The sequence below is a fragment of the Triplophysa rosa genome, linkage group LG8, assembly GCF_024868665.1.
Source record: "Triplophysa rosa linkage group LG8, Trosa_1v2, whole genome shotgun sequence".
Lineage (NCBI taxonomy): Eukaryota > Metazoa > Chordata > Actinopteri > Cypriniformes > Nemacheilidae > Triplophysa > Triplophysa rosa.
This window is the reverse complement of record NC_079897.1, coordinates 5,342,795-5,364,497: the sequence shown is the minus strand read 5'-3', so window position 1 is coordinate 5,364,497 and position 21,703 is coordinate 5,342,795. Positions and strand designations below refer to the sequence as shown.

At 38.9% G+C, this 21,703-nt stretch overlaps 3 protein-coding genes across 8 annotated transcripts; 1 reads left to right on the top strand and 2 right to left on the bottom strand.

Annotated features, from left to right (window-relative positions):
* Positions 1 to 427: 427 nt before the first annotated feature.
* Positions 428 to 11,281, bottom strand: etsrp (ETS1-related protein). 2 transcript variants are annotated; one of them, XM_057339694.1, is made up of 9 exons: positions 11,169 to 11,281; positions 4,136 to 4,372; positions 3,717 to 3,798; positions 2,928 to 3,038; positions 2,721 to 2,810; positions 2,429 to 2,617; positions 2,085 to 2,324; positions 1,862 to 1,980; positions 428 to 1,708 (listed from the first exon to the last, which is right to left on the bottom strand). In XM_057339694.1, the coding sequence occupies exons 3-9, from the start codon at positions 3,796 to 3,798 to the stop codon at positions 1,433 to 1,435; spliced, it is 1,107 nt and encodes a 368-aa protein (XP_057195677.1). In that variant the 5' UTR covers positions 4,136 to 4,372; positions 11,169 to 11,281; the 3' UTR covers positions 428 to 1,432. The 2 variants fall into 2 exon arrangements, with proteins under 2 accessions (XP_057195677.1, XP_057195678.1); XM_057339695.1 differs by having other exon boundaries at positions 2,928 to 3,005.
* Positions 6,175 to 16,864, top strand: fli1rs (Fli-1 proto-oncogene, ETS transcription factor-related sequence). Of its 4 annotated transcripts, none has more exons than XM_057339688.1 (10): positions 6,175 to 6,352; positions 11,192 to 11,397; positions 11,944 to 12,116; positions 13,067 to 13,270; positions 13,478 to 13,549; positions 14,707 to 14,775; positions 14,890 to 14,952; positions 15,053 to 15,100; positions 15,617 to 15,700; positions 15,853 to 16,864. In XM_057339688.1, exons 1-10 carry the CDS (start codon positions 6,335 to 6,337, stop codon positions 16,374 to 16,376), a joined length of 1,461 nt encoding a protein of 486 aa, XP_057195671.1. In that variant the 5' UTR covers positions 6,175 to 6,334; the 3' UTR covers positions 16,377 to 16,864. The 4 variants fall into 4 exon arrangements, with proteins under 4 accessions (XP_057195671.1, XP_057195672.1, XP_057195674.1 ...); XM_057339691.1 differs by lacking the exon at positions 6,175 to 6,352 and adding an exon at positions 6,454 to 6,603; XM_057339692.1 differs by lacking the exon at positions 6,175 to 6,352 and adding an exon at positions 6,611 to 6,889.
* A 541-nt stretch (positions 16,865 to 17,405) lies between these two features.
* On the bottom strand, positions 17,406 to 20,486 carry zp3d.2 (zona pellucida glycoprotein 3d tandem duplicate 2). Of its 2 annotated transcripts, none has more exons than XM_057340543.1 (8): positions 19,574 to 20,486; positions 19,296 to 19,408; positions 19,115 to 19,218; positions 18,836 to 19,010; positions 18,643 to 18,754; positions 18,459 to 18,547; positions 18,299 to 18,372; positions 17,406 to 18,139 (listed from the first exon to the last, which is right to left on the bottom strand). In XM_057340543.1, the coding sequence occupies exons 1-8, from the start codon at positions 20,102 to 20,104 to the stop codon at positions 17,886 to 17,888; spliced, it is 1,452 nt and encodes a 483-aa protein (XP_057196526.1). In that variant the 5' UTR covers positions 20,105 to 20,486; the 3' UTR covers positions 17,406 to 17,885. The 2 variants fall into 2 exon arrangements, with proteins under 2 accessions (XP_057196526.1, XP_057196527.1); XM_057340544.1 differs by having other exon boundaries at positions 17,406 to 17,962; positions 19,574 to 20,484.
* Between the last annotated feature and the right edge of the window lie 1,217 nt (positions 20,487 to 21,703).

Here is a 21,703-nt window from a genome sequence, read left to right as displayed (position 1 = left end):
GGTACTCACCCTCGAGTTGGTACAAATCTGTATACATGTATTTGTTCTGATGAACACAGAGCAGAGAAAGATATTTGTAAGAATGCTCGTAACCAAACAGTTCTAACACCGTGTCTACACCGGTAAAAAAATTATAATGGGTTCTAAATGCGTTTCTATCTTTTGTCGTGTCGCGTCGGTCGCGTCCGGTGTAGACACGATGTTAGCCACCATTGACTATAGTAGGAAAAAATTGCTATACATTTCTTTGTTCTGTTAAACACAAAAGACGATTTTGAAGAATGTAAGTAAACGGTTCTGGGGCACTTTTGACTATTATCATTAATTCCCACTATGGTAGTCAATGGTGGCCAAGAACTGTTTGGTTACAAGCATTCTTCCAAATTGTCACGAGTACGGGGAAGAACCCAATAGCAGGACAGCGATGAAGGGGTTAACAAAATATATTTATTTATAAATACCAAAAGACAAAACAAAAACCCACGATGGGGCAAACCAACAAAACTAGATACAAAAACTGACAGGACAAATATAACTGAGACAGGGTAAAAGAACAACACTATAGAAACGCAAACTCACAGACTTAAACAGGCTCGACTTCACATTGCCTTTGCCTTTGACTTTGACTAGGGATTTAGACAGGAACACAATACACGGTACAAAACGCAATCCACGAACACAAGACAATGAAACATGAGGGCTATTTAAAGGGAAGACAAACGAGGGATAGTGACACAGGGCAGGTGAGGGTAATGGAACACGGTCGGGAAGTAATACGGGAAACGAGAGGGGCGGGGCCAATGACAAGACACTGGAGAGAACGCATATTATTGTCAAAAGGACAATAATATGTTTCTCTCCACACATAACCAACGACTTTGTCATGGCTCTGCTACAGGACCAGGAAATCCAAGACTAAAAGAAGCAGAACCATGACACAAATATGTTTGGAACAACTCGAGGGTGTGTAAATGATGACAGAAGTTTTATTTTTGGGTGAACGGTCGCTTCAAGATGATAAGATCAATTTTTGCGAAGTGAACCCAACTTTTGATAGTATAGATTTGTGATACTGATGTATATAAAATTACATGATTAATGACTGATCAGCAACATTTTGTGTAGAAACATTTACATTGACAACATTCAGTTTATTTACAAGAATTCACAATCTGATGTCACAACATCAGTTTACAAAACAAAAAAGATACATTTACAAAATTAGTGTTCCAACATCAAAAGAGGTAGCTAATAACAGTTTTATATTTGAACACTGATCTGAGATCTGTCACGGCTGCCGAAACTGCAGTCCCCATTTTTTTTCGCTCCTGCAAAAATCCAGTTCAAACTTTGAATGCTACAGTTAGTATTGAATCCTCGACATGACTTCTGATGTTCGTCAGTTCTTTTTGATCATTACAGTTCTTTCCCTTTAATGTCCCCAGGACTCTGTGGTTTCCTCTGATCTGGTTGCGCTTACTACAGACTGTGGAGATCCTGCATTTGATGGCGAGATGTTTAGACTCGCGAAAACTTCGTGTGCAGTTTTCCCGAGCATGCCCTGAACGTCGCAGACGAAGCGGTAGACGTAACGTTTGCCTGCTGTTTTGTGAATGATGTTTTTGTGGTAGTAATAACGCAGACCACGACTCAGCTTCTCGTAGTTCATTTTGGGCTTGTTCTTACACTGACCCCACCTCTTTGCCACCTGCAGGTTAGAGGGAACACGGTGAGTGTCTTAACACAACCAATAAGATTAGTTAAAAAAAATTCACCGATGAGAAGATAACACATGCCCTCTCTAGTGTAAAATGTCTCCATTTTTTTAGACCACTGTGTTTGATTGAGGAATGAATCTCACCTCTGCAGGATCTGACATTTTAAATTCCCAGCCATCCCCGGTCCAGCTGATGAAGGTGTGGCAAGCGGAGTCCAGCAGAAGTTCCAACAGAAATTGCCAAAGCTGAATAGGTCCAGATCCTAGTGCAGAACAATCAATATTGAGCTATACATCGTGACAAGACACATTTTATTTCACTATTTCATAAAAACAAACAAAGACCTTCTACAACAGAATCCCTCACCTGGATAAGCAGACATTGGTGTCAGGTCTCCCTCCCTGTCTGATCTTTGAGATGGTGCGCTACGTCTTTTGGCCACACGGGTGCAGAATGTCTCTGAGGGTTGAGAAACTGGAGGGGAGGAGGAGGATGGGGGCTGTCCAAGCATGGATGTGCAGTAACCTGGTGAGGGGTAGTCGGACCAGTATGGAGACCTGCTTTGTTGGTCAGCTTCATACATAGCATATGTTCTCTCAGCATCAACTGAACAAGAATTAAGTATAAAATCATTTATCATACACAGATTTATACAAAAGCAATTTCAATGTTTTCAGAAGTTTGGAGATTTGATTTGAGTTAATACTCACCCAGATGTTCCAAATTATTGGTGACAGATGATCTTGGAGCTTTTCCAGGTTGGTAATGACTGCTGGTGTCCATTCCTGAGCTGAATGGACCGTTTTGGGCTGGAGGACACAGTGGGACAAGGTTCTGGTAGGTTTGAGCAGTCTCTTGAAAGCCAACCTGTTGTCTATCTGCTATTATTCCCTCTGGAACTGAAAAAGACAAAAGACAGGTTACTTACAAGGTTTCGAAAATGTCTGGAAAGAACTTCAAGAAAGAAGAAAACGTTTTGTACCGATATGTTTCAATACTCACTATTCGTGTATGATGCCCAGCAATTAAACTCAGGGAATGAGTCCAGATTAAACAGTCCAGAGTCTGTGGAACTGACCGTCTGAGTGTGACCTAAAATCCAAGAGTAAACACACATTTGTATGTTTTTAATCATTGAAGTTCCTTGTTTGCTTTTTAAGATTTCAATTAACACTGCTGACAGAAATTTTCAAGAAAAAAATTGTTTACCTTTGGAAGCGTGCAAATGCTCCTTCTGGGGCTCCGAGTATGTTTCTGGATACTGGTGCTGGGCAGGTCCTTTGCTGTCTAATAAAAAGGACAGGTCTTCACCACTGTAGTCTGGAGGTACATTATCAAAGATACGAAATGAATGAGAGCCAGCGAGAAATGCGATGCATAGAATTAACAATGGACCGGATCAGATTACAGATGTTTCATATTTGTGCAACTCAACACCCTAAAGTTTTCTTCACCAGGCTGAAGTAACGCTGGGATAAAGGAAACGCTATAAAGCGACTCTGACAGGGTGATGAAGAAGGCTATAGGAGACAGGGTGCTAAATCTGTTTGAGGAGGAAGTCTGGAGGAAAGGATTAGGAAGAGAGGGAGGGAACAGAAAAACGGGTGTATCTTTAACCTGACCACCCCGTTTTTGCGACATCCCTGAATGGGACATTCCTAAATCTCAGAGCATGCACAGCCTGACACCCCCTTTTCCTGATGAGCTTTGAATTAGTGCACGCAAACAAGATGTCAAGGTCTAATTTTGGGGGGTTTGACAGGGGTGTTGCAAATCTGCCTTTACAGCTGAAGGACAAAGGAAATGTTTTGCACAGAGATTCAGGAAACAAGGCCGGAGGAGCACTACAGCCCACAAAATGTGCTGACTTTTCCCCTTGAGGGCTGAGTGAATGGATAATAGCAATAATGGAAAAACTATATTATCAATTATATTGAGAATCAGATATTTTTATAGTTTAAATTCAATAAATGATGATCGATAAAAGTGGAAAATTACCATATGAACTGAAGTCAAATCCACCAGGAACTTCTTGAGTTCTGAAGTCTTCTGTGTAAAATCCAGCTTGATACATTTCCATCTGAAGAAAGAAACATTTTTTTTTCATTTGAAATAAAATGAAATTTCAGCCTTTGCTGTGATTCTTTTTTATTTCAGATTTTAAACGTAGGCCTAGTTAAAATACTAAAACATATGTATCCTTATTTGTATGTTAGTTATACAATTCACAATAAATGTATTGTTAAATCACAGATTCATTTATTAAGTAAATTATCAATGTTTAGCACAATGGTCCACTATCTTCAATATCAGTCAGTGAATCAACACTTGATTGATCAGATAAAAAATCTCAGATTTAGTTGGTATGGAATAAAAAAGCTAGATTTAGTTCGTATGAAATAAAAAGCTGATCTTACCTCAAGTTTCTCACAGAGTCTTATTCCAGATAGTAAGGATTTGCTGCACCCTCAAGCGCTGTCTTACAACTCCGTTCACTGTTGGTGCTACTCGGGCCCGTTATAAAGAGGCGGTGCGCGATGGGGCGTGTCTCCGCGCGCCCTGTGATGGAATGCGTCGTGACTGCGTTTCCCTCGTGACGTCAGACAGGAGTCACGACCACAGATTTGTTACCCTTTCATTCATAGAAAAGGTGTCTGTGTTGAAATAAAGATTACAAGACGTTTAAAACAAATAAACAATGTTTGGATTAAACGGTCCATAGGCCTTTGGCGTTTTAAACACTTAATGGGAACACAAAAACGGGAACGCAAAATGCAACAAATGTGCACTGCTAATCCGAATAATAATGATATGATACATTTGACAGGCCATATTTTGTGAAATTATTATAAATAAGAAACGGTAGACAATTGTGACGTGCACCACACTTTAAACTTGTGGTGAACGTTTAATTGTGCACGAGACTGACATTCAGTGTCGATGCTGAAGATAAATATTTTTCACAAATTAAATACACAATCGATAAATAAATAAGACACAAGTTGAAAGTTATTTGTTAGGGCCTGCTATCACCCTTTCGCATATTTTATGCAGGCTATACCAGAGGGGAGATATTTTCAAAACTTGAAAAAAAGTTAATTAAATAAGATCAATCAGAACCAACAACTTTGCCTTTATGAGGCGTTCGTATCTTTAAAAGCCATTCATGAGAACAATAGACTGTAAAATTCCGAGTCGAGCAGGCCTGAAATCACGGCGTGAGTGCTTTGGACAGATAAGACCAGCCCAAGGGTCTTGTATAAACAAACACCTCAGGCCATTTTCCTCCGGCGCAGAAAAAGTACATCTGGAAAAGTAAGTTCCCAAATCGTGCTAAGGCATGAGTCGTGATTGAAGCGACCCGCACACCTAAGAGGATACAATCAGTGTCAAATTCCCATGACACCTCCACACACCCCTGCTATGCGTCTAATTCAACATTTGTGTCTAAACGATGTGTTTACACTAGAAGAGCAGGTTCATCCCAATCTAAAAAAATTAATGAACCGTAAAATCTCACATGAATGATTTTCACAGAACTTTGGAATAAAATCGATTTTTAAATTAATTATTCTTTAATATGTTCATTTATCTTTTATTTGAGGGCGTACAAAACGCGTGCATTATGTTTGTGTGCATTACGCAGCGAATATTTTTGTATTCCAATTGTGTTTTCCATTTTACTTTATTTACCTTATTTATTTTGATTTGACTTATTTATTTTATTTATATTTACCTTATTATATTTTTTATTATATATTGAGTGATAATCCCGACGAGATGTTTCATATCACCAGTTTGGGGTTTGAGATCCTATCTAACATGCACTTAAAAAAAAAAAAGTTTCTAAAATGTTCTTTGTCAGGCTGTATGGTTCCATAAGAAACGTTTACATTCACAAAACATTTCTGTTGCATAAAAGTTTTTTTTTTGTGGAAAAAGTATAGTAGACTATCTAGGTAAAGCTAAGAAAATAGTTATTTAAAAACCTTTGACTGAGAAGTTTTGTAGTGAACCAAAAATGATTCTCCTGTGCATCGCTACCCTTTTAACACCTTTTATTTTTAAGAATGTATAAGGTGCGATTTCCTGTTGGTTTTTACTTGCGACGTGTTTGAGGAAAACATCCATCCACCTATCAACCATGAAACCGTATCTGCCTTTTCTTGTTCGTTTGTATTAACTTTAGACGTATCTTCCAAATGACTGAGGTTTCATTTTTAAACTCAAAGCAAGCAGAAAGACAACATATTTATTTCGAATTATTAATACATCAGTGTTTCATGCTGTGCAACTGTTTGTAATTTGTTATCAGGGATTTTGGTTAAATTAGTGTTCTGAGAAGTTAACGCAGTAGATCTCACCAATAAGGAACAGCGCTAGATGCTTTTGTGTGACTTCACTTCCCAATTTTAGAAAGGAGAGCTCAGCATGAAAAAAACCGTTACCATCCGGTTATGGTGTAAGCGAAAATAGTTGCAGCAATGGTTTGCGCCGATTACTAAATGCGCCTGTGCACACACGTCGATGCGTTTCAGCTGGGTTATCAAAGTGCCTGAGTTCACGTAGCTCGAGTTTACCATAGTATTTCTTCATGAACTCCACAGAAAACTGCAATGGACTGTACTATTAAGGTAGGCGTTTGATCTGGTTTATTGTCTGTTCTGAAAATGAGTAGAGAGCGCGCAACCACCCACACGGTTAGTGCGACTACTGGTGAGAGAGGCAAGGCGGTAATGCAGGTCCCCACTCTTTCCTTCTCGTACAAAATTTCCTCTTCCTTCCCGTTCGTGGTTGAATGTCGGCTCTTTAATAACACAAGAAACCACTACAACTTTTAGACTCGTGTAAAAAACGAAATGGTGGCCAGAGCGCGCGTGAGAGGGTATGAACAAATTTGTGATTAAATTTGTTTTAATTTTTTTTGAAACAGTTACGCTCTAGTGTGCGCAGTGGTACATTTAATGTCCTTTCCAAGACTGAGAGGCACATATTGCTAATTTCTTTTACAATTACGATCGAAAGAACGAAGCAACTGCAAACTGGAGAACAAAATACGAATATCAAATACGGCACAATTATGGCGGGCGCTCTCGAAGCAGGTGGCTTTATGGCGCCAACAACATGGAATACTACGGAGACTTTAAAAATCACGGATCATATTGCGTCGGGTATTTTCACTTTGTATATTTTCGTAAGAAATTAAGAAGACATTTTGCAAGTACAACTAATTCTGTTTATATCTAGAGGCTGAATTTCTTAGCATATAGTTTAACTGTTAACATGTCATGCAGTTTAAAATTGTGGAAAGTAACTGCTTACATTATTACGCATGTTAAAAGTGCTTTAGCCTATTTGTGTCTTAACTTTCTTAGGTTGTCAAGAGTAAAACACTAATGAAGGTTATAGATATTCATTTAGACCAATGCTTAAGCAAGTATGGGCCTACACATAAACATCCCATAAGTGATTAAATGATATTCGTAAAAGTTGTATAAAAGGAGCATAACTGGGGCAAAAAAAACCTTTACAATCTCAGTCGTTATCTGTCGTTTTCACATTCCAGTAGTAGTGTCATCAATATTACAAAGAGTTTTTTTTATTTTCAGTAGGTTATCGTTTGCTGATTGTTTTTGGTTTGTGTATTATTTTTATTGTCGTCATTATTTCGTTCTCTTTGATATGTACTGTAATGGTGGCTGTGTTTGTTCAAATGCTCTTCACCAACAGAGCACTTAATTCCACAGGCGCTTATGAATTTCTTAAATATAATATCTTACAGCCCAATATATTGCTAATATAAATTGAACCACTTTTATTTTATTATTTTTTCCATCTAACGAATGACTCGAATGTTACTATTGAAAGCGATGTTTTGTCACATTTTTGTGCCACTGCGCCTTTACGCAATGATATCTGTAACCTATACCCTTGGCAAACTAGTGCAAAGTTATTACAAACGTTGTTTTTATCATTATGTATGTTTTCTTCCCATGCCTGATTTAGTTCTATAAGGAATAATTTATTGCTGAGCGCTGGGCGCTTGTCAGGTGTCGTTATCAGAACACAGCAGGCTTCCTGTCTCAAACCTCAGACTTTCCGCACACACTTCCGCACCCTCCATTCGAAAAAGGCAACAAAGACTGACAAAACAAAATTGATTCGATAGATGTGCGATGCCAATACATTGTTCAACATTTCTATTAAATTAGCCGTACAATAAACCGAAGCAAAACCGAACGTGCCGATGCCCCACGCGTTTGTTGCGCTGTTTTAAAACGGACTCTCTTAAGAAAAGCGCCCCTCTCCACTTCTACACTGATGTTGCCGATTAAAAACTTGTGAAACCACAAAAGTGTTTTGCAGCTCAACCCGCAGCTGCGTGTGTCTTTGCAAAATCAGCACGCCTCAACGTCAACTTCTGCTTTTCTTTCACTCTCGCAAACTCAACATGACAAACATAACAACCGTGAAAGTTTTCGCTTCGAATTTATAAGCAATTAAATTCTCGTGCATAAAAACAAAGGATAAATGTATTAAGCGTATTTATATTTTGATGTTAAATAATCTTCTTATATATAATTGTTTTATTTAATTATTGTTTTTATTAAGCACATAAAACTGACACAAGCAGTAAAAAATGATCAGTCAGTCAAAGTAATTAATTAAACAACGAAATCCAAACGATTTTTTTCTCAGTTCCTGCTGCGGTTGAGAAATATCAAAATAGGCTAGTCTTTGGGTTTGGTTGAGTGCAGTGACTGCAGACTGTCAGCCAATCAGATATGCTGCATTATTCGATGCAGCTGCACTGCAAACGATCACGAATTAATTTTAAATTCTGAATCAAAGTTTTTGAACTGGTTTGCATGTCGAATAAATTAAATGCGTTTACCGTTAAATTAGCTACTATGGCTAAGTAAAAATCAAGTTGTTAATTTTTACACGATGACAACAAAAAAAATGAACGAATAATAATTATGATCTCAAGGTATTAAAGGGATGGTTTACTCAGAAATGACATTTCTTTCATCATTTACGCATAGGCCTAGTCATGTTATTTCAAACCTGTATGACTTTCTTTCTTCTGCAGAACACAAAAGATGATATTTTGAATAATGTTGGCAATCAAACATTAGCCCTCATTGACTTCCATGGTATGGACACAAAACTATTTAAAAAGACATTTCTCAAAATATGTTTGTTTGTGTTTTACAAGTCACACAGGTCTTGAACGACATGAGTGTGAATACAATTTTATTTTTGATTAACTCTCTCTTTAAATAGACTACAGACAGAGCATGCATATACAGGCTAAACACAGCTAAAGCTTTTAGCTAAGTTACTACACAACCCTAAGCATTAGTATACTTTTCCTCTTTCAACCTCTGCAATTTACAGTGATTGTCACCCCAACATTTCTTTAACCTGACAAACCAGCGGTCATAGGTCATTTTCACATATCACTGTGATGAAGCAAGAACCTGCACATCTGAGTTTTGGCGTTTCATAACCTGCCTGCATTTTTAAAGTTTGACCACTAATCTAAGGTGCTTCCTGCATCAGGCATCCGTTTCTAACCTGTGCAGAAAATAGAGGAGGGAATGAGGGAAGACGCTGGGTTTTAACCTCAAACACACACGCACGCACGCACGCACACACACACACACACACACACACACACACGATCCTCTAGTAAATCTTACAGATTATCACAGCACACTTGAGATCCACCCTTTGAGGGCGATTTGTGTGATTAGTTTCTATCCAAAACACAACAAGAAACATTGTAAAACACAAAGATTGTAAAACAAAACAATCTCCAATGAACGTATCTGTGGCAAGTTCACTCGTGACAAAATAAGTTGACGTCTGTTGCAATTGACCTGAAACACCTCATGCATCTGTCACATGTGTGAGTGGCTCAAAGGAAAGCACAACAATGCCATGATTATCATGTTTGCGTACGTGCATATTTCTCTTGTTGTTTTGATGCAAGCTGTGCCTTAATCTTGCTGACCTTGATCCTGACATTTTGCACAGTTTGTATTTGCTAAAATATTGTGCTTGCTTTCTCAGCAACAGAGTCTGATATGAAACACATTGAACAGGAAGTCAGTTGTGGCATTGGTGGCTACGGTAGTTTATGTTTATCGTTTGAGGAGATAGCAATAGTGTGTATGTGTGTGTGATTGTGGTTTCAAAGGTGCAATAGGTGCAAAAATAAATTTAACTGCAGCTCCTGTCAGTCACCTGCTGTCAGGTGTATAGTCACAAACTATGGTGATCGTGTTCAAGTGTACTTTAAAGAACAGAGTGATTGATCATTTATTATTAAATGATAATCAGGTCTTCAAATTGTGAACGTGTACATGTTTCACAAAGTATTTCGAGTGCTTCACAACTTGTGCTGCACTGTAATCTTATTCACCTTTGCCACACAAAGCAGCACCAGTTTACTCATCTGCACTATTAGCAGAGGATGTTCATTGCAGTTTGCAGGTTCATACAGACGATCGTTTTGCACAAGCCACGCCAGCTCTGAGCTTGGTCATGTTATGAGTTTGCTTTCACTTCTCTACCAAGGCGGGATTATTTCATGGCATATGTCTGTTCACAGAACATGCCTGATGAGAAACGGGTATTATGCCATTACAAGAGGGTTGAAAAAAGGTTCGTTTCAGTTCAGGTGCACTAAGAAAACAGGATTTTATAGGTAGTGTAAATTATGCCACTAGAAAGCATTTAATGAATCCTTCTTGTAACACATCAGCAATGCTTTAGAATGTCAGGTGAATGGACCCCGCAATGAAAGACTACCTCCACCCTGTTTGGTGACCCTCAACCTCATTGCATTCAGAACAAATTTGTTTTTCAGCTTCAAATGACCCACATTTCTACCACTCCTCTGTTTCCTATCTCATGCCCCATGCCAAAAGGTTTCGCTGCACATGGGGGCCAGATTTCCTGTAAGCCACCGAAAAAGCTCAGCGCTGACGTATTTCTCCTTTAAAGACAATACCAAAGCCATTTAAACAAGCTCTCTGAATTCATCTTTAACACAAACATTTATTCACACATAAACACTGATATACATTTGAAGGTTTAAAACTCGCCTTTGAAGTCTCTTATTCTCTTCTCAACGCTTCTAGTACGTCTGCGAGCAAAACAACCAGATCCACCAACCCTAACATTTCCAATCTGACTCGCAACTAATTTGACTCAACACCCTAAACCATTTCGATAAACGGGTAACGGAAAGTGTTTCAGTTTCAAGACATAATGTGCTCTGCTAAACTTACGTTAGTGAACATTTGTAAAATCTGATTAGAAAGACACAGCATAGTCATAGAAGCAAAGCAAGAACTCTCAACATCCACGTTCTGTCCTTAACGATTTATTCATTCATACGACTAGTATTTATTACTTGGTTATGTGTTTTTCATTTACCAATCAAAGCGTGTCTTCCACAGGAAGCCCTATCGGTGGTGAGTGAAGACCAGTCCATATTCGAGTCACCCTTCAGTGGTCCTCAGGCCATGCATATGAAGGGAGAGATCGGCTCGCCTGCAGTGTTCAGACAGGGCTCTGAAGAAAGCTCCGAACCTACCGAGCCGGACTGGACAGGATCGGCCACACAGAACCCTGCAAAAAGAGCAGAACACGTCAACGGAACCAGGTGAGGAGAACTAGACGCTGCAACACATGCGTGTAAATGACAAAATATGGCACGTATGATAAGATACTTATGTAAGAATTGAGCTTCTGTGATTCTGTGCTGTCGCTGCGTAAAGGACTAGCTTATTACAAAAAGACAATGTTGTTATAATTTACTTTCTTCCTTGGAATACCAAAGGAGAAAAGGCATGTTTTTATGCAATGATAGCAGACAGTGACCACCGGCTATGAAAATCAAATCATTTAATAGATTTCTGTAAAGACATAAATTTGAGTCTTTATACCCTGAAAATCAATCCGGCTTTTGTGATACAGTATTCACATTATGACAATCACATGACATGCATTCAAATGGCATGAATGGACGTATGTGAACATGAATAAAAAATGTTTGTGTAAACTTTAACATCGTAATGTATTTAGCATGTAAATTTGAAATGCTCCGTTACTTTAAAAACTCCAAAGTTTTGGATAAAAGCATCTGCTAAATAAACAAATGTAATGTAGAACGCAAACATGCATACTGACATCGTTTCTCATACGACAGTCGTGAGTCCCCGGTGGACTGTAGTGTGACGAGAAGGACCCGACACATGAGCAACAGCGATGGGGGGCAACTGGCCTATCAGGCCTCGTACCCTGAACCACGGAGCAGCCCACAGTCCACCACGCCGCCCAGCACCACCACCACAGAGGAGAAGAGGGTCATTGTACCGGCAGGTAAGATTTAATAGTCTTTATAAAAGAGTGATCAGTTGATTCAATCATGATCCGCCATGAAGACAGGTTGTTTCAGAGCCAAAGCAAGTTAATCTGAAAAAACTTTAAAAAAGAAACGTGTATATGCACAGTATAGGGGAGTCATATGGTGTGTACGCAAAGTTTATAAATATTTATTTGCGAGTTGAATTTTTTCAGCTTTCCATCATTTGTACATCAGGCTCCAAGAACATGTATTAAGAAAGTAATAAGGGGTTTGATTTCATGCTTCGTAAGTTAAAACGGGAAGCATTTGACCACTGGAGAGAAGACTAGTTTTAGAAATTGGTCAACTGTTGGTTAAACCCATGTAGAGGCTGTCAAGATACCATGTTCACAGAAATATGTGGTAAGTATGCACTAACCACAGCACCTTGCGTCACTCAGGAACTACGTGTACTTTGTGGGAAAAAGCACAGCTTGGTAACTGGACATTGTAAAAGCGAAAAATACCCATTGGTGTGCCAACGCACTTCCTTCTTCCTGCTCTTCTAAGATCCCGGTAGTCAAAGCCAAATCACCAGACTACTGCATAGATTCCTGAAGAGATAATCACTTCTTACTCACAAGCCAATAACGATGTTTGGGGATCTTTAGGGAGGCTTTTTTAGCCATTTTGAAGGTCGTCGTGACATCATTAAAAAGGGGCGGAACGGTGGAGACGTTCTGCTTGACATGTAGAGCGGGGATACTTATGTGTCACCCAGACCAAACAATTACAGTGCTCATAATACACGGATATGACGTCATAGAGCCTGTAAATAAGACAGGTTTGAGAGAGAAGCTTATAATAGTACAGTACATTTACTGTAGTTCAGATAGCCTTAGAGTGCTTGGGAATTTACTTTTCTCTTACCTCTAGTTTGAACTCCAAAGCACTCATTTATGCCTTCCTTCCATTTCACTTTCAGACCCAGAGGTTTGGACACAAGACCATGTACGGCAATGGGTGGACTGGGCCATAAAGGAATACGGGCTGTCAGATGTGGACGTGTCCCTCTTCCAGACACTGGATGGAAAATCGCTCTGCAAAATGACCAAAGAGGACATGATGCGTGTCACTTCCGCCTACAACACAGACATCCTGCTCTCCCACCTAAACTACCTCCGGGAGAGTAAGGGACTTTGCCCGTAATCCATATGAATAATCCATTACTAATTGTTAGATTTTTCGAGAACGCATCGGGAGAACTCATAAAGCAATTTTAATCATTTCAATTTGTAATTGTAGGTTACCGGTTTGGAAACAATTGGGGAATGTTATGTGCCTATTTATATATACCGTAGATAAACGGTTTGTTTTCTTTCTATTCTTTACTCAGGTAGCCCCACCTTTTCCTACCCCACAACCCCAACCAATACACAACCACAACCCAGAATACAAGTGAAAGCTGGTAAGTCAAACTACAAGTGAAAGGCTTAAGTGGCTTGCCACAAAATTCTTTAAAGAGACACTTTATAAAATAAATACAAATTTTGTCACTTATACACCCTCATGTGGTTCATAACTTACTATATATAGAACTCTTTCTTCTGTGAAACACAAAAGATATTTTGAGAATCGTCTAGGTGGTTTTGTGTCCAAACAATGGAAGTCAATGGGGGTCAACTGTTGGTTATCAACATTCTTCCAAGTATCTTTTGTGTTCTGAAGAAGAAAGTCATACGGGTTTGGAATGACATAATAACTGAGCAAATAATGAAAATGTTCATTTTTGGGTGAACTATCCCTTTAAGAACATTTTCTCAAATAGTAAAAGCTTGATATATAAACAGAACATTGCTATGGAAGATAAATAACAGTTTTCTATAGGTTCTGCGCACCTTCCTGAATGCATCATGAATATGGCAAAACTTTTGACCAATCAGCAGCCAAATCATAATTATGTGAATTTTATTTCAAAATTGCTATAAAATCACAAAATGTTGTACGTTACAGTCATTTTACCACAGTTAACCATCATTTTACTTTGCATTGTTCCGCACTTTTGCACCGCATTGTGTCTGCAGAACCTGTGGTAAAATCAGTGTACATACAGCACTGTGGCTTGGCAGACCTAAACAGGATACAAAATTCAATTTAAACAAAAACTTTAAACAATTTCTCACCAAATGCACAAGATACTACAATAAAATACTGCTGTGGCCTTACATTCGGCATGGAGAGGTGCATTTAAGGACTGTGGCGTTTCTGTAATGCTCAGCGCTCAACCGTTGCACGGCTTTCGAATTGTTGCACTTTCAGACAGGAAACAGCTGCATCAGGACAGGAAGCAAGGGGTGTAGACCTCAGGTTAGGACACAATCGACTATTCTGTGGCAAACAGAATCGGTTGAAACAAAAGGACATTTACCCTGAGGAATTGTGTGCCATCTTCAGGCCTTCTTACTGTTCGCGTCTTGGCTTTGTTCTGCCCTGTGTTACTCCTTGGGGATCTTTAATGCAAGGCTTCCTTCCTTCTTCGACGGCCTTCTCCCTGCTCTTTAAAGCATCCTTTCCTGTAAAATCTCCCTTTGTTAACCAGTCTTATCTTATTTTGCCCTGGTACAGAAAACACCTTTGAGGAGATCAGCAGAAGGAACAGTTGGTCCTCAAGTGCATTGCCAGCTGTTCCAAAAGGTAAAGATACTCCACAAAGCAAAAAGTCACAATTACACTGCATTATACATGGATATATGAAATATATATAGATTAATGTATACATATATACAATAATCCTTTTTTAAACTACAGGTTCTCCGATTGAACATCAGCACAATACCAGAGTTACAGAGCCTCCACCAAGACCTGCGCAAGGTTGATCTTCATCTTTTAATTCAATACTCAAGTCAATGCGACTATCTGTCCCGTTACTCCACATCATGAAACATCTAACTGGTATTTTATATTTTTGCAGACCCCTACCAAGCGTTGGGCCCTATCAGCAGCCGCCTTGCAAATCCAGGTAAGAATTTTAAAGCGACAATTCACACAAAAATGAAAAATCTTTCATCATTTACTTACCCTCATGTCATTCCAAACCTGTGTGACTTTATTTCTTCTGCTCAAAACAAAAGATGTTTTGAAGAATGTTGGTATCCGGACATCGCCATCCCCTTTTTAACTTCCATTGTATAGACACAAAACCACCGAGACATTTCTCACAATATCTTATTTTGTGTTCCATAAAAGAAACTCATAAAAAGGTTGAGCGACATGAGGGTGAATAAATGATGACAGAATTTTTATTTCATGGTGAACCATGACTTTAATAAAACTGCATTCATCAGCAACAAACAAGCAACAAATGTGGCCTTTTTAAAGTACGTAAACTTTCTGAGCACTTCTGAAACCTAAGGAATTTCTGATTTCAGTCCATTCATAACGGTAAAAATCAAACATGCTTACGACACAAGGACAAAATGTCCAAAAACATCAGACCATAATTAGCATGACTGTTTGCCCGACCTTCTTCACACAGAAACGAAACCATTCAACACCAAGAAACGATCGTCCAAACAAAATTCTTACAACCTGCCCATCACCAGCACTGACAGGACCGTGGGTAGGTGTCTGGCCGACCCACATTCCGTTTCTATAAACATACAGTAAAAAGGTCACATTTGGAGATAAAACAAACTGTTTCTATCCACTTTATACACAGCAGTATGTATTAAATTTAATCTGCTGCTAAAAGTTTCTTTTTTCGTTACGAAGGCTCTGGTCAGATCCAGCTATGGCAGTTCTTGCTGGAGCTTCTGTCTGACAGCAATAATGCTGCCATCATTACCTGGGAGGGAACCAACGGTGAATTCAAGATGACCGACCCAGATGAGGTAGCCAAGCGCTGGGGGGAGAGGAAAAGCAAGCCTAACATGAACTACGACAAGCTCAGTCGTGCCCTTCGCTACTACTATGACAAAAACATCATGACCAAGGTGCACGGAAAGCGCTACGCATACAAATTCGATTTCCAAGGCATTTCCCAAGCTCACCAAAACCACACTCCAGATGGTGGCGTGCTCAAATACCAGGCAGAAGTTCCCTATGTGCAGACCTATCACAGTCACCAGCCAAAAATGAACTTCATGAGCACTCATTCAACCCCTATGCCCGTTTCTTCAGGGAATTTCTTTGGGCCTTCCGGCACCTATTGGAATTCTACGACAGGGGTGATGTATCCAAGCTCACCCATGCCACGGCATCCCAGCACGCATGCTCATTTGAACTCGTATTACTAAACCGAGGAAGACTTGGCGATCGCAAAGCCTTAAATCAGAGCGTATGGCATTCATAGCCATGTTTCTAGGGTTTATGAGGTTGCCAAAGAATATCGATGGTTTCTTCAAAAGTGTTTGGTGGTTTTAGTAAAAAAAATCCACCAAACTTGGGGGATTCATATCCAATGCGAGATGTAGTCAGTTTAAATTTCTTGTAGCATTCTCCATCTAGTGGCATTTTTGTACAGTATATATTCATACCAAAGAGCTGTACTTCAGAGCTAAATTGTAAATATGTCTTGCATGTTACATATAAGGCTTTTGCAAAAACCCCAAAATTAATTAATTCATATCCAATGTTCACATGTAATATGACTATTGTATGCAATTTCTTTGTACAGACTTTTTTAACCAAATAACATTACTCACATAAATGTAACATTGTGTATTTCATACCAATAAAAAACATGTAGCTCACTAAATGCGTTTTTGGATCTTGTTTGATTGTCCTGATGAACATTACATTACATTACTCTTCAATACATCACAAAAACTAGCCCTATCATATTTCCCAAGACACTTTGTTGCATAGCATTTGGGCTTAAGAAAAGCATGCACAAGTGCCCAAAATGAGATAAGTACAGAGCCCGTCTGGTCACCCCTCGGAGAAAAAAAACAAGATCCCCTCAGTTTTTGAAATCTGTACCCACGAATTCATAATCTGTGCCCACGCTTTCGCAATCCGTGCACACGGCTTTGAAAACTGTAGCCTACTCGCGGAATTGAAGCCTCTGTCTGTCAACAGAACAAGCTCCTTCCTACAGGAACATTAACGAATATTGTATACTGTTTTATATATAAATTGTCCTAATGTATTTACACACGTGCAGGTAGCGCATATAAAGCATGCGTTCATTGCCGCGTTTCACTGGCATAAAGTTAAGCGTTTTGCGTGAGTAAAATGCATACAAAGTCAATGCAAAGACGCGAACTCGCAGCAGGCGGTGCGAGTAAAAAAAAGAGAGCGTAGAACGCGATTGTTCGCGTTTGGTGTGAACCCAGCATAAGATGATATTGACGCGCGTTCACGGCAATCGCGCTGCCCGATTCGCACCGCCTGCCACGAGTTTGCGTCTGTACGTGTCTTTGCAATGACTGTGTATGTAATTTCTATATCTTCACTCACCTCCCTTACAAGCAACGCAACAATGTATGTATCCCTTTTAAACACAAAATAACACTTCACAAAGCAGTTACATTATTAATTTAATTTATCTTAAGCTTTTAATAATACCAACATAAATTCTCAAGTTTTAATTATTGCTCAATCAAACATTAGGATGGAGATAACTTATCTCCTAATACAACTAGAAATACCTACAAGGTGCAAGACATGAGTCAGAGAGCAAAAAAGCAATTAGAAGATCCTACGGCATTACCTAAATCAAAATGATTTGCATGCTGCGATTTATTACCATTTCAAGTGCAATTAAATCAAATGTTTCACTCATGACCTGAAATGCTCCTTGTTCAGTCCAGTCCAAATACCTCCTCAAATATTCTGCGTGGCTCTACAAATTCATCTTCTTTCTCCATCACAGCCAGTCCTGTCACATAAAAATGTTGGCCTGCATCAGGCGCCAACGTGGCTATTGTTTGGACCATGCCTACATCCACCTCTATTGAAGGTGGAGAGATTAAAGTTGATGTTTGTTCTTCCTCGAGAATTTTGAAATCAGATTCCATGGTCCAGATATCACTGGTGATCACCTTGATACTGGTCACTGTGCACAAATGATCAGGAAAGAGTATGCTTGTAGACTTGACTTATAAGTTAAAAATCGACGCACAATGTAGTGTTATGAAAAAATCTATATACCAAAAATGTCTTAATAAAACCAACCGATCTGGATATTCTTAAAATCAGCCTTGAATATTCTTACCAGACAGATCAGAACCCAGACAGTTGGTGTCGCAGCACGAGCACACAGAATTTACACCATATAACTCTTCCCATCTAAAGAAGAAATTAACAGCTCATATCCTCATGTAACAACTGAATTTAAAATGACACCGAAACATTACACTCAAAGCTCAATATACCGTTTTGTTGCCTGGTTGTAGGTGCACGACTTTGAACTTGGTGTTGGATTTATACCTCCCACATATATGTCACAATGCATGTACAGATGCTGAGAACAACAAACAGGAAACAAAAAATGACTTCGAGCACTTGTTTGTTTATAATCCACACTATGTTAGAACATCAAGCACATCATTATTTTACCTTTCCAATCATCCCACGGAACAGAAAAGCCTCCAAAGAAAACTGCACAATGCTCCTTTCTTCACTTTGTATGAATCTGGACCATCTACTGCTTTTACTATCAGTCATGCACCTGAAATCAAAAAGAATATACAGTAGTTGTTCTGACCATGATGGAGCAAAAATCTTAACCCTGGATGAACATAAACGTTACCCGTGGTTTTCGATGACTGTATATCGAGGCATGGACAAATGAGAACTGTCAGAAGTCACATAGCAGGAATCCACGAAAAGCCTCTCGTCCTCAGCAAGAGGGGGACCGTCTGCCTGAAAGTACATGGAGTCACCAATGGTGTAAGCTTCAGTGGGGGACAACCGTTTCCACATAGCTGCAACAAAAAATAAAGTGTTACTGTCCAAAACAAAGTATTATTTTTAGTTTACACATAATACATTTGAAGTAAACATATTATGAAGTAGTAATATATTTTACCATCACGGGGCGTGAGCACAACACTGTCCGTTGTTTTCAGGGGTCTGAAGTAGCTCTGATATTCTACTTGGGGCATGAAACCAATTTTGTACGAGTAATGATACCTGGAAAGAAAGGTCGGTTAGACAATTAAAAACTACAAATGGAAACATATTACAAGTTTAAATCACCAAGATCTTACCTGTTAAAGTGACACTCAATTTCATTCGAGAAAGGCATGGCACGGCGAATTGGACCCGGGGAAATCTCTGGAAAGTGCAGTACGTTGGAATAAGTAACTCTGTTTTTTATCAACTAAATTGGAAAAAAACATTATTATGTCAGGTTTATGCAAGCAGAAAATCCTTTCAGAAAAAAAACATGATCTCATGGGTTTTACCTTACAACATTCACATAAAAATGTTTCTGCACGTGTGAAATACATGTGGCTTTTTTCTGTATGGGAATGCACAAACACACCTTCCTCTTACTGCCACACTGATCCATGTCGTAAATAAACTGATGATATTTCCTCGTAGTCTTGCTGATGTCACACGTGCCCAGTTTTAATTTGCCCTCAAGGACTTCGGGTCCTAAAATCTGTTTGTTAACTCGAACAATCATTTTCTTCAAGTAACAAGCGACGTTTATTCCGCGCGATCGACTGCTGCGATGGGACGCTTGTTGCGCGGCGCCGACGGGAGGGATGAGAACGTTTTTCGTGCCTTCCGGTAGTTCCTCGCGACCCGATCCATGCGCGGGAGAAAACTGTTCTTTGTCCAGAAGAGGTACTCGAGAATGCTGGAATATGGGAAGTTGTAAATAAGGCGAATCGGGGCGTTTGAGAGCAGTTTCGTGAAAAGAAGTTTCAAAACTCCTGTTCAATGTTGAAGTCGGATCCCTCGAGGGATTTGGTACAAATGCCACGCGTGACTGTGAAGCGTACACAAGTGTAAATAAGACAATGCAAATGCTCGCGGATGGTAAATAATTCTTAAATTCTCTAAACATGATTAAATAAAGTTGCAAACTACCTATATAACAACTTAAACTGGTTGTGTAAATTGGATCAACATTGAAATGAATGCAGCTGTCCTTTGTATTTAGCAGCCAACAGAAGATGCAAACATGACTGACGTAATGTTATGCGCATGCTCAAATGGACGTCTCTGAGACAAATCGCAATCTGTGAATGAAAAAGCTAAATTGCGTTAGCTGCATGGTTTAAGAAATGTTGAATTCATATTTCACCCCCAAATAAGACGGAAAAGTAAACCCAGCTAACACAGTTACGTTGTGACGATGTACCTGGACCGGACCATATTCGTTGCCACGACGCGTTCCAGGGACATAACTTTGTGATTCCCATATTCGTCCTGACGACGTAACATTGGACGTTGTTGGGACATGGCGATTACCTCCTGAAGACATACCTGGAACGTATCATATTCGTCGCAGCGACGTACCAAATAAGCTTCTGGGACGTGATGAGCACCAAACAGTCACGTTGATAAAATCTTTTTTTAACTTAATTTAAACAATTATCATCCCTCACATGGAGGATTAAATTAATTTGTGATTTAATCTGTGCGTTAAAGATTCAATTTTATGCACAATTGGAGTAATTTTCTATTCAAATATGTATAAAGCACAGTATAACGACTATAAAACGCAACACAGCACTTTACATCACAATCAGATAATTTATTTATAATACATGACATAAATAATCAAAGACTTCAACACAATATAGAGGATTTAAAGCAGATATTTATTGACAGAGATGAATAAACGTTATGTTTAGGCTTAACATTACATTCTTTAGGGCTGTTCGATTCTAAATTTGTTTGGAGTCGATTTCGATTCCAATTCCTGATTCCTGATCCAAGAATTGATTCCTAGTTGATGTTTTCGATTCCTGCTCAATTCCCTGTTTTACTACAGATTTTTATTTATTATTAAAAAATGTACACTTTTTTAATGCAATACAATTTTCTAAGCTGTCACGTTTTGCATTTATTAATTGTTTATTGTTTCTATAACAACAACCTTAACCAAATATGTCGATCTTGTCCTGCAATTCCAATGTATCATTAATAAAATCAATAATAATCAAATTTACTAGCTGTTTTCAAAAATAAAGCATAGGTCAAATTACTATTTTTAAAGTTATTCAGCAGTGAACACAAAATATTTGAGGAATATAAATAGACAGATCGATAATCAGTAAATTGTAATTGTAAGTAATGACTTAAAATCAGTCAGCTGCAGGAAAGTGTTTATTCTCTTTAGAGCCTACATTCAGAGACTGGACCAAAGGGCTATAACTTCAGTTTTTTGCTCAGTCTTGGCTGGTGGACAAGTGTATATAGGGATAGGTGTGTTCCACTTCAAAAGAAAGAAAGAATGACAGACTATTTAGGCCAAAGTAGGGGTTAACAAAATCTTATTATCAGGTACAGTGGGTTATTTAACAGTCCAGCAGCATTTTAACAACGAAACTGAATAATTAATGAAACACTGCTTCTTCACTCTATGAATTAAATAAACACAAAAAATGTTAACACGCTGCATGTTAGGACAGGTGAGTACAGCAAAGACTCAAGTAGA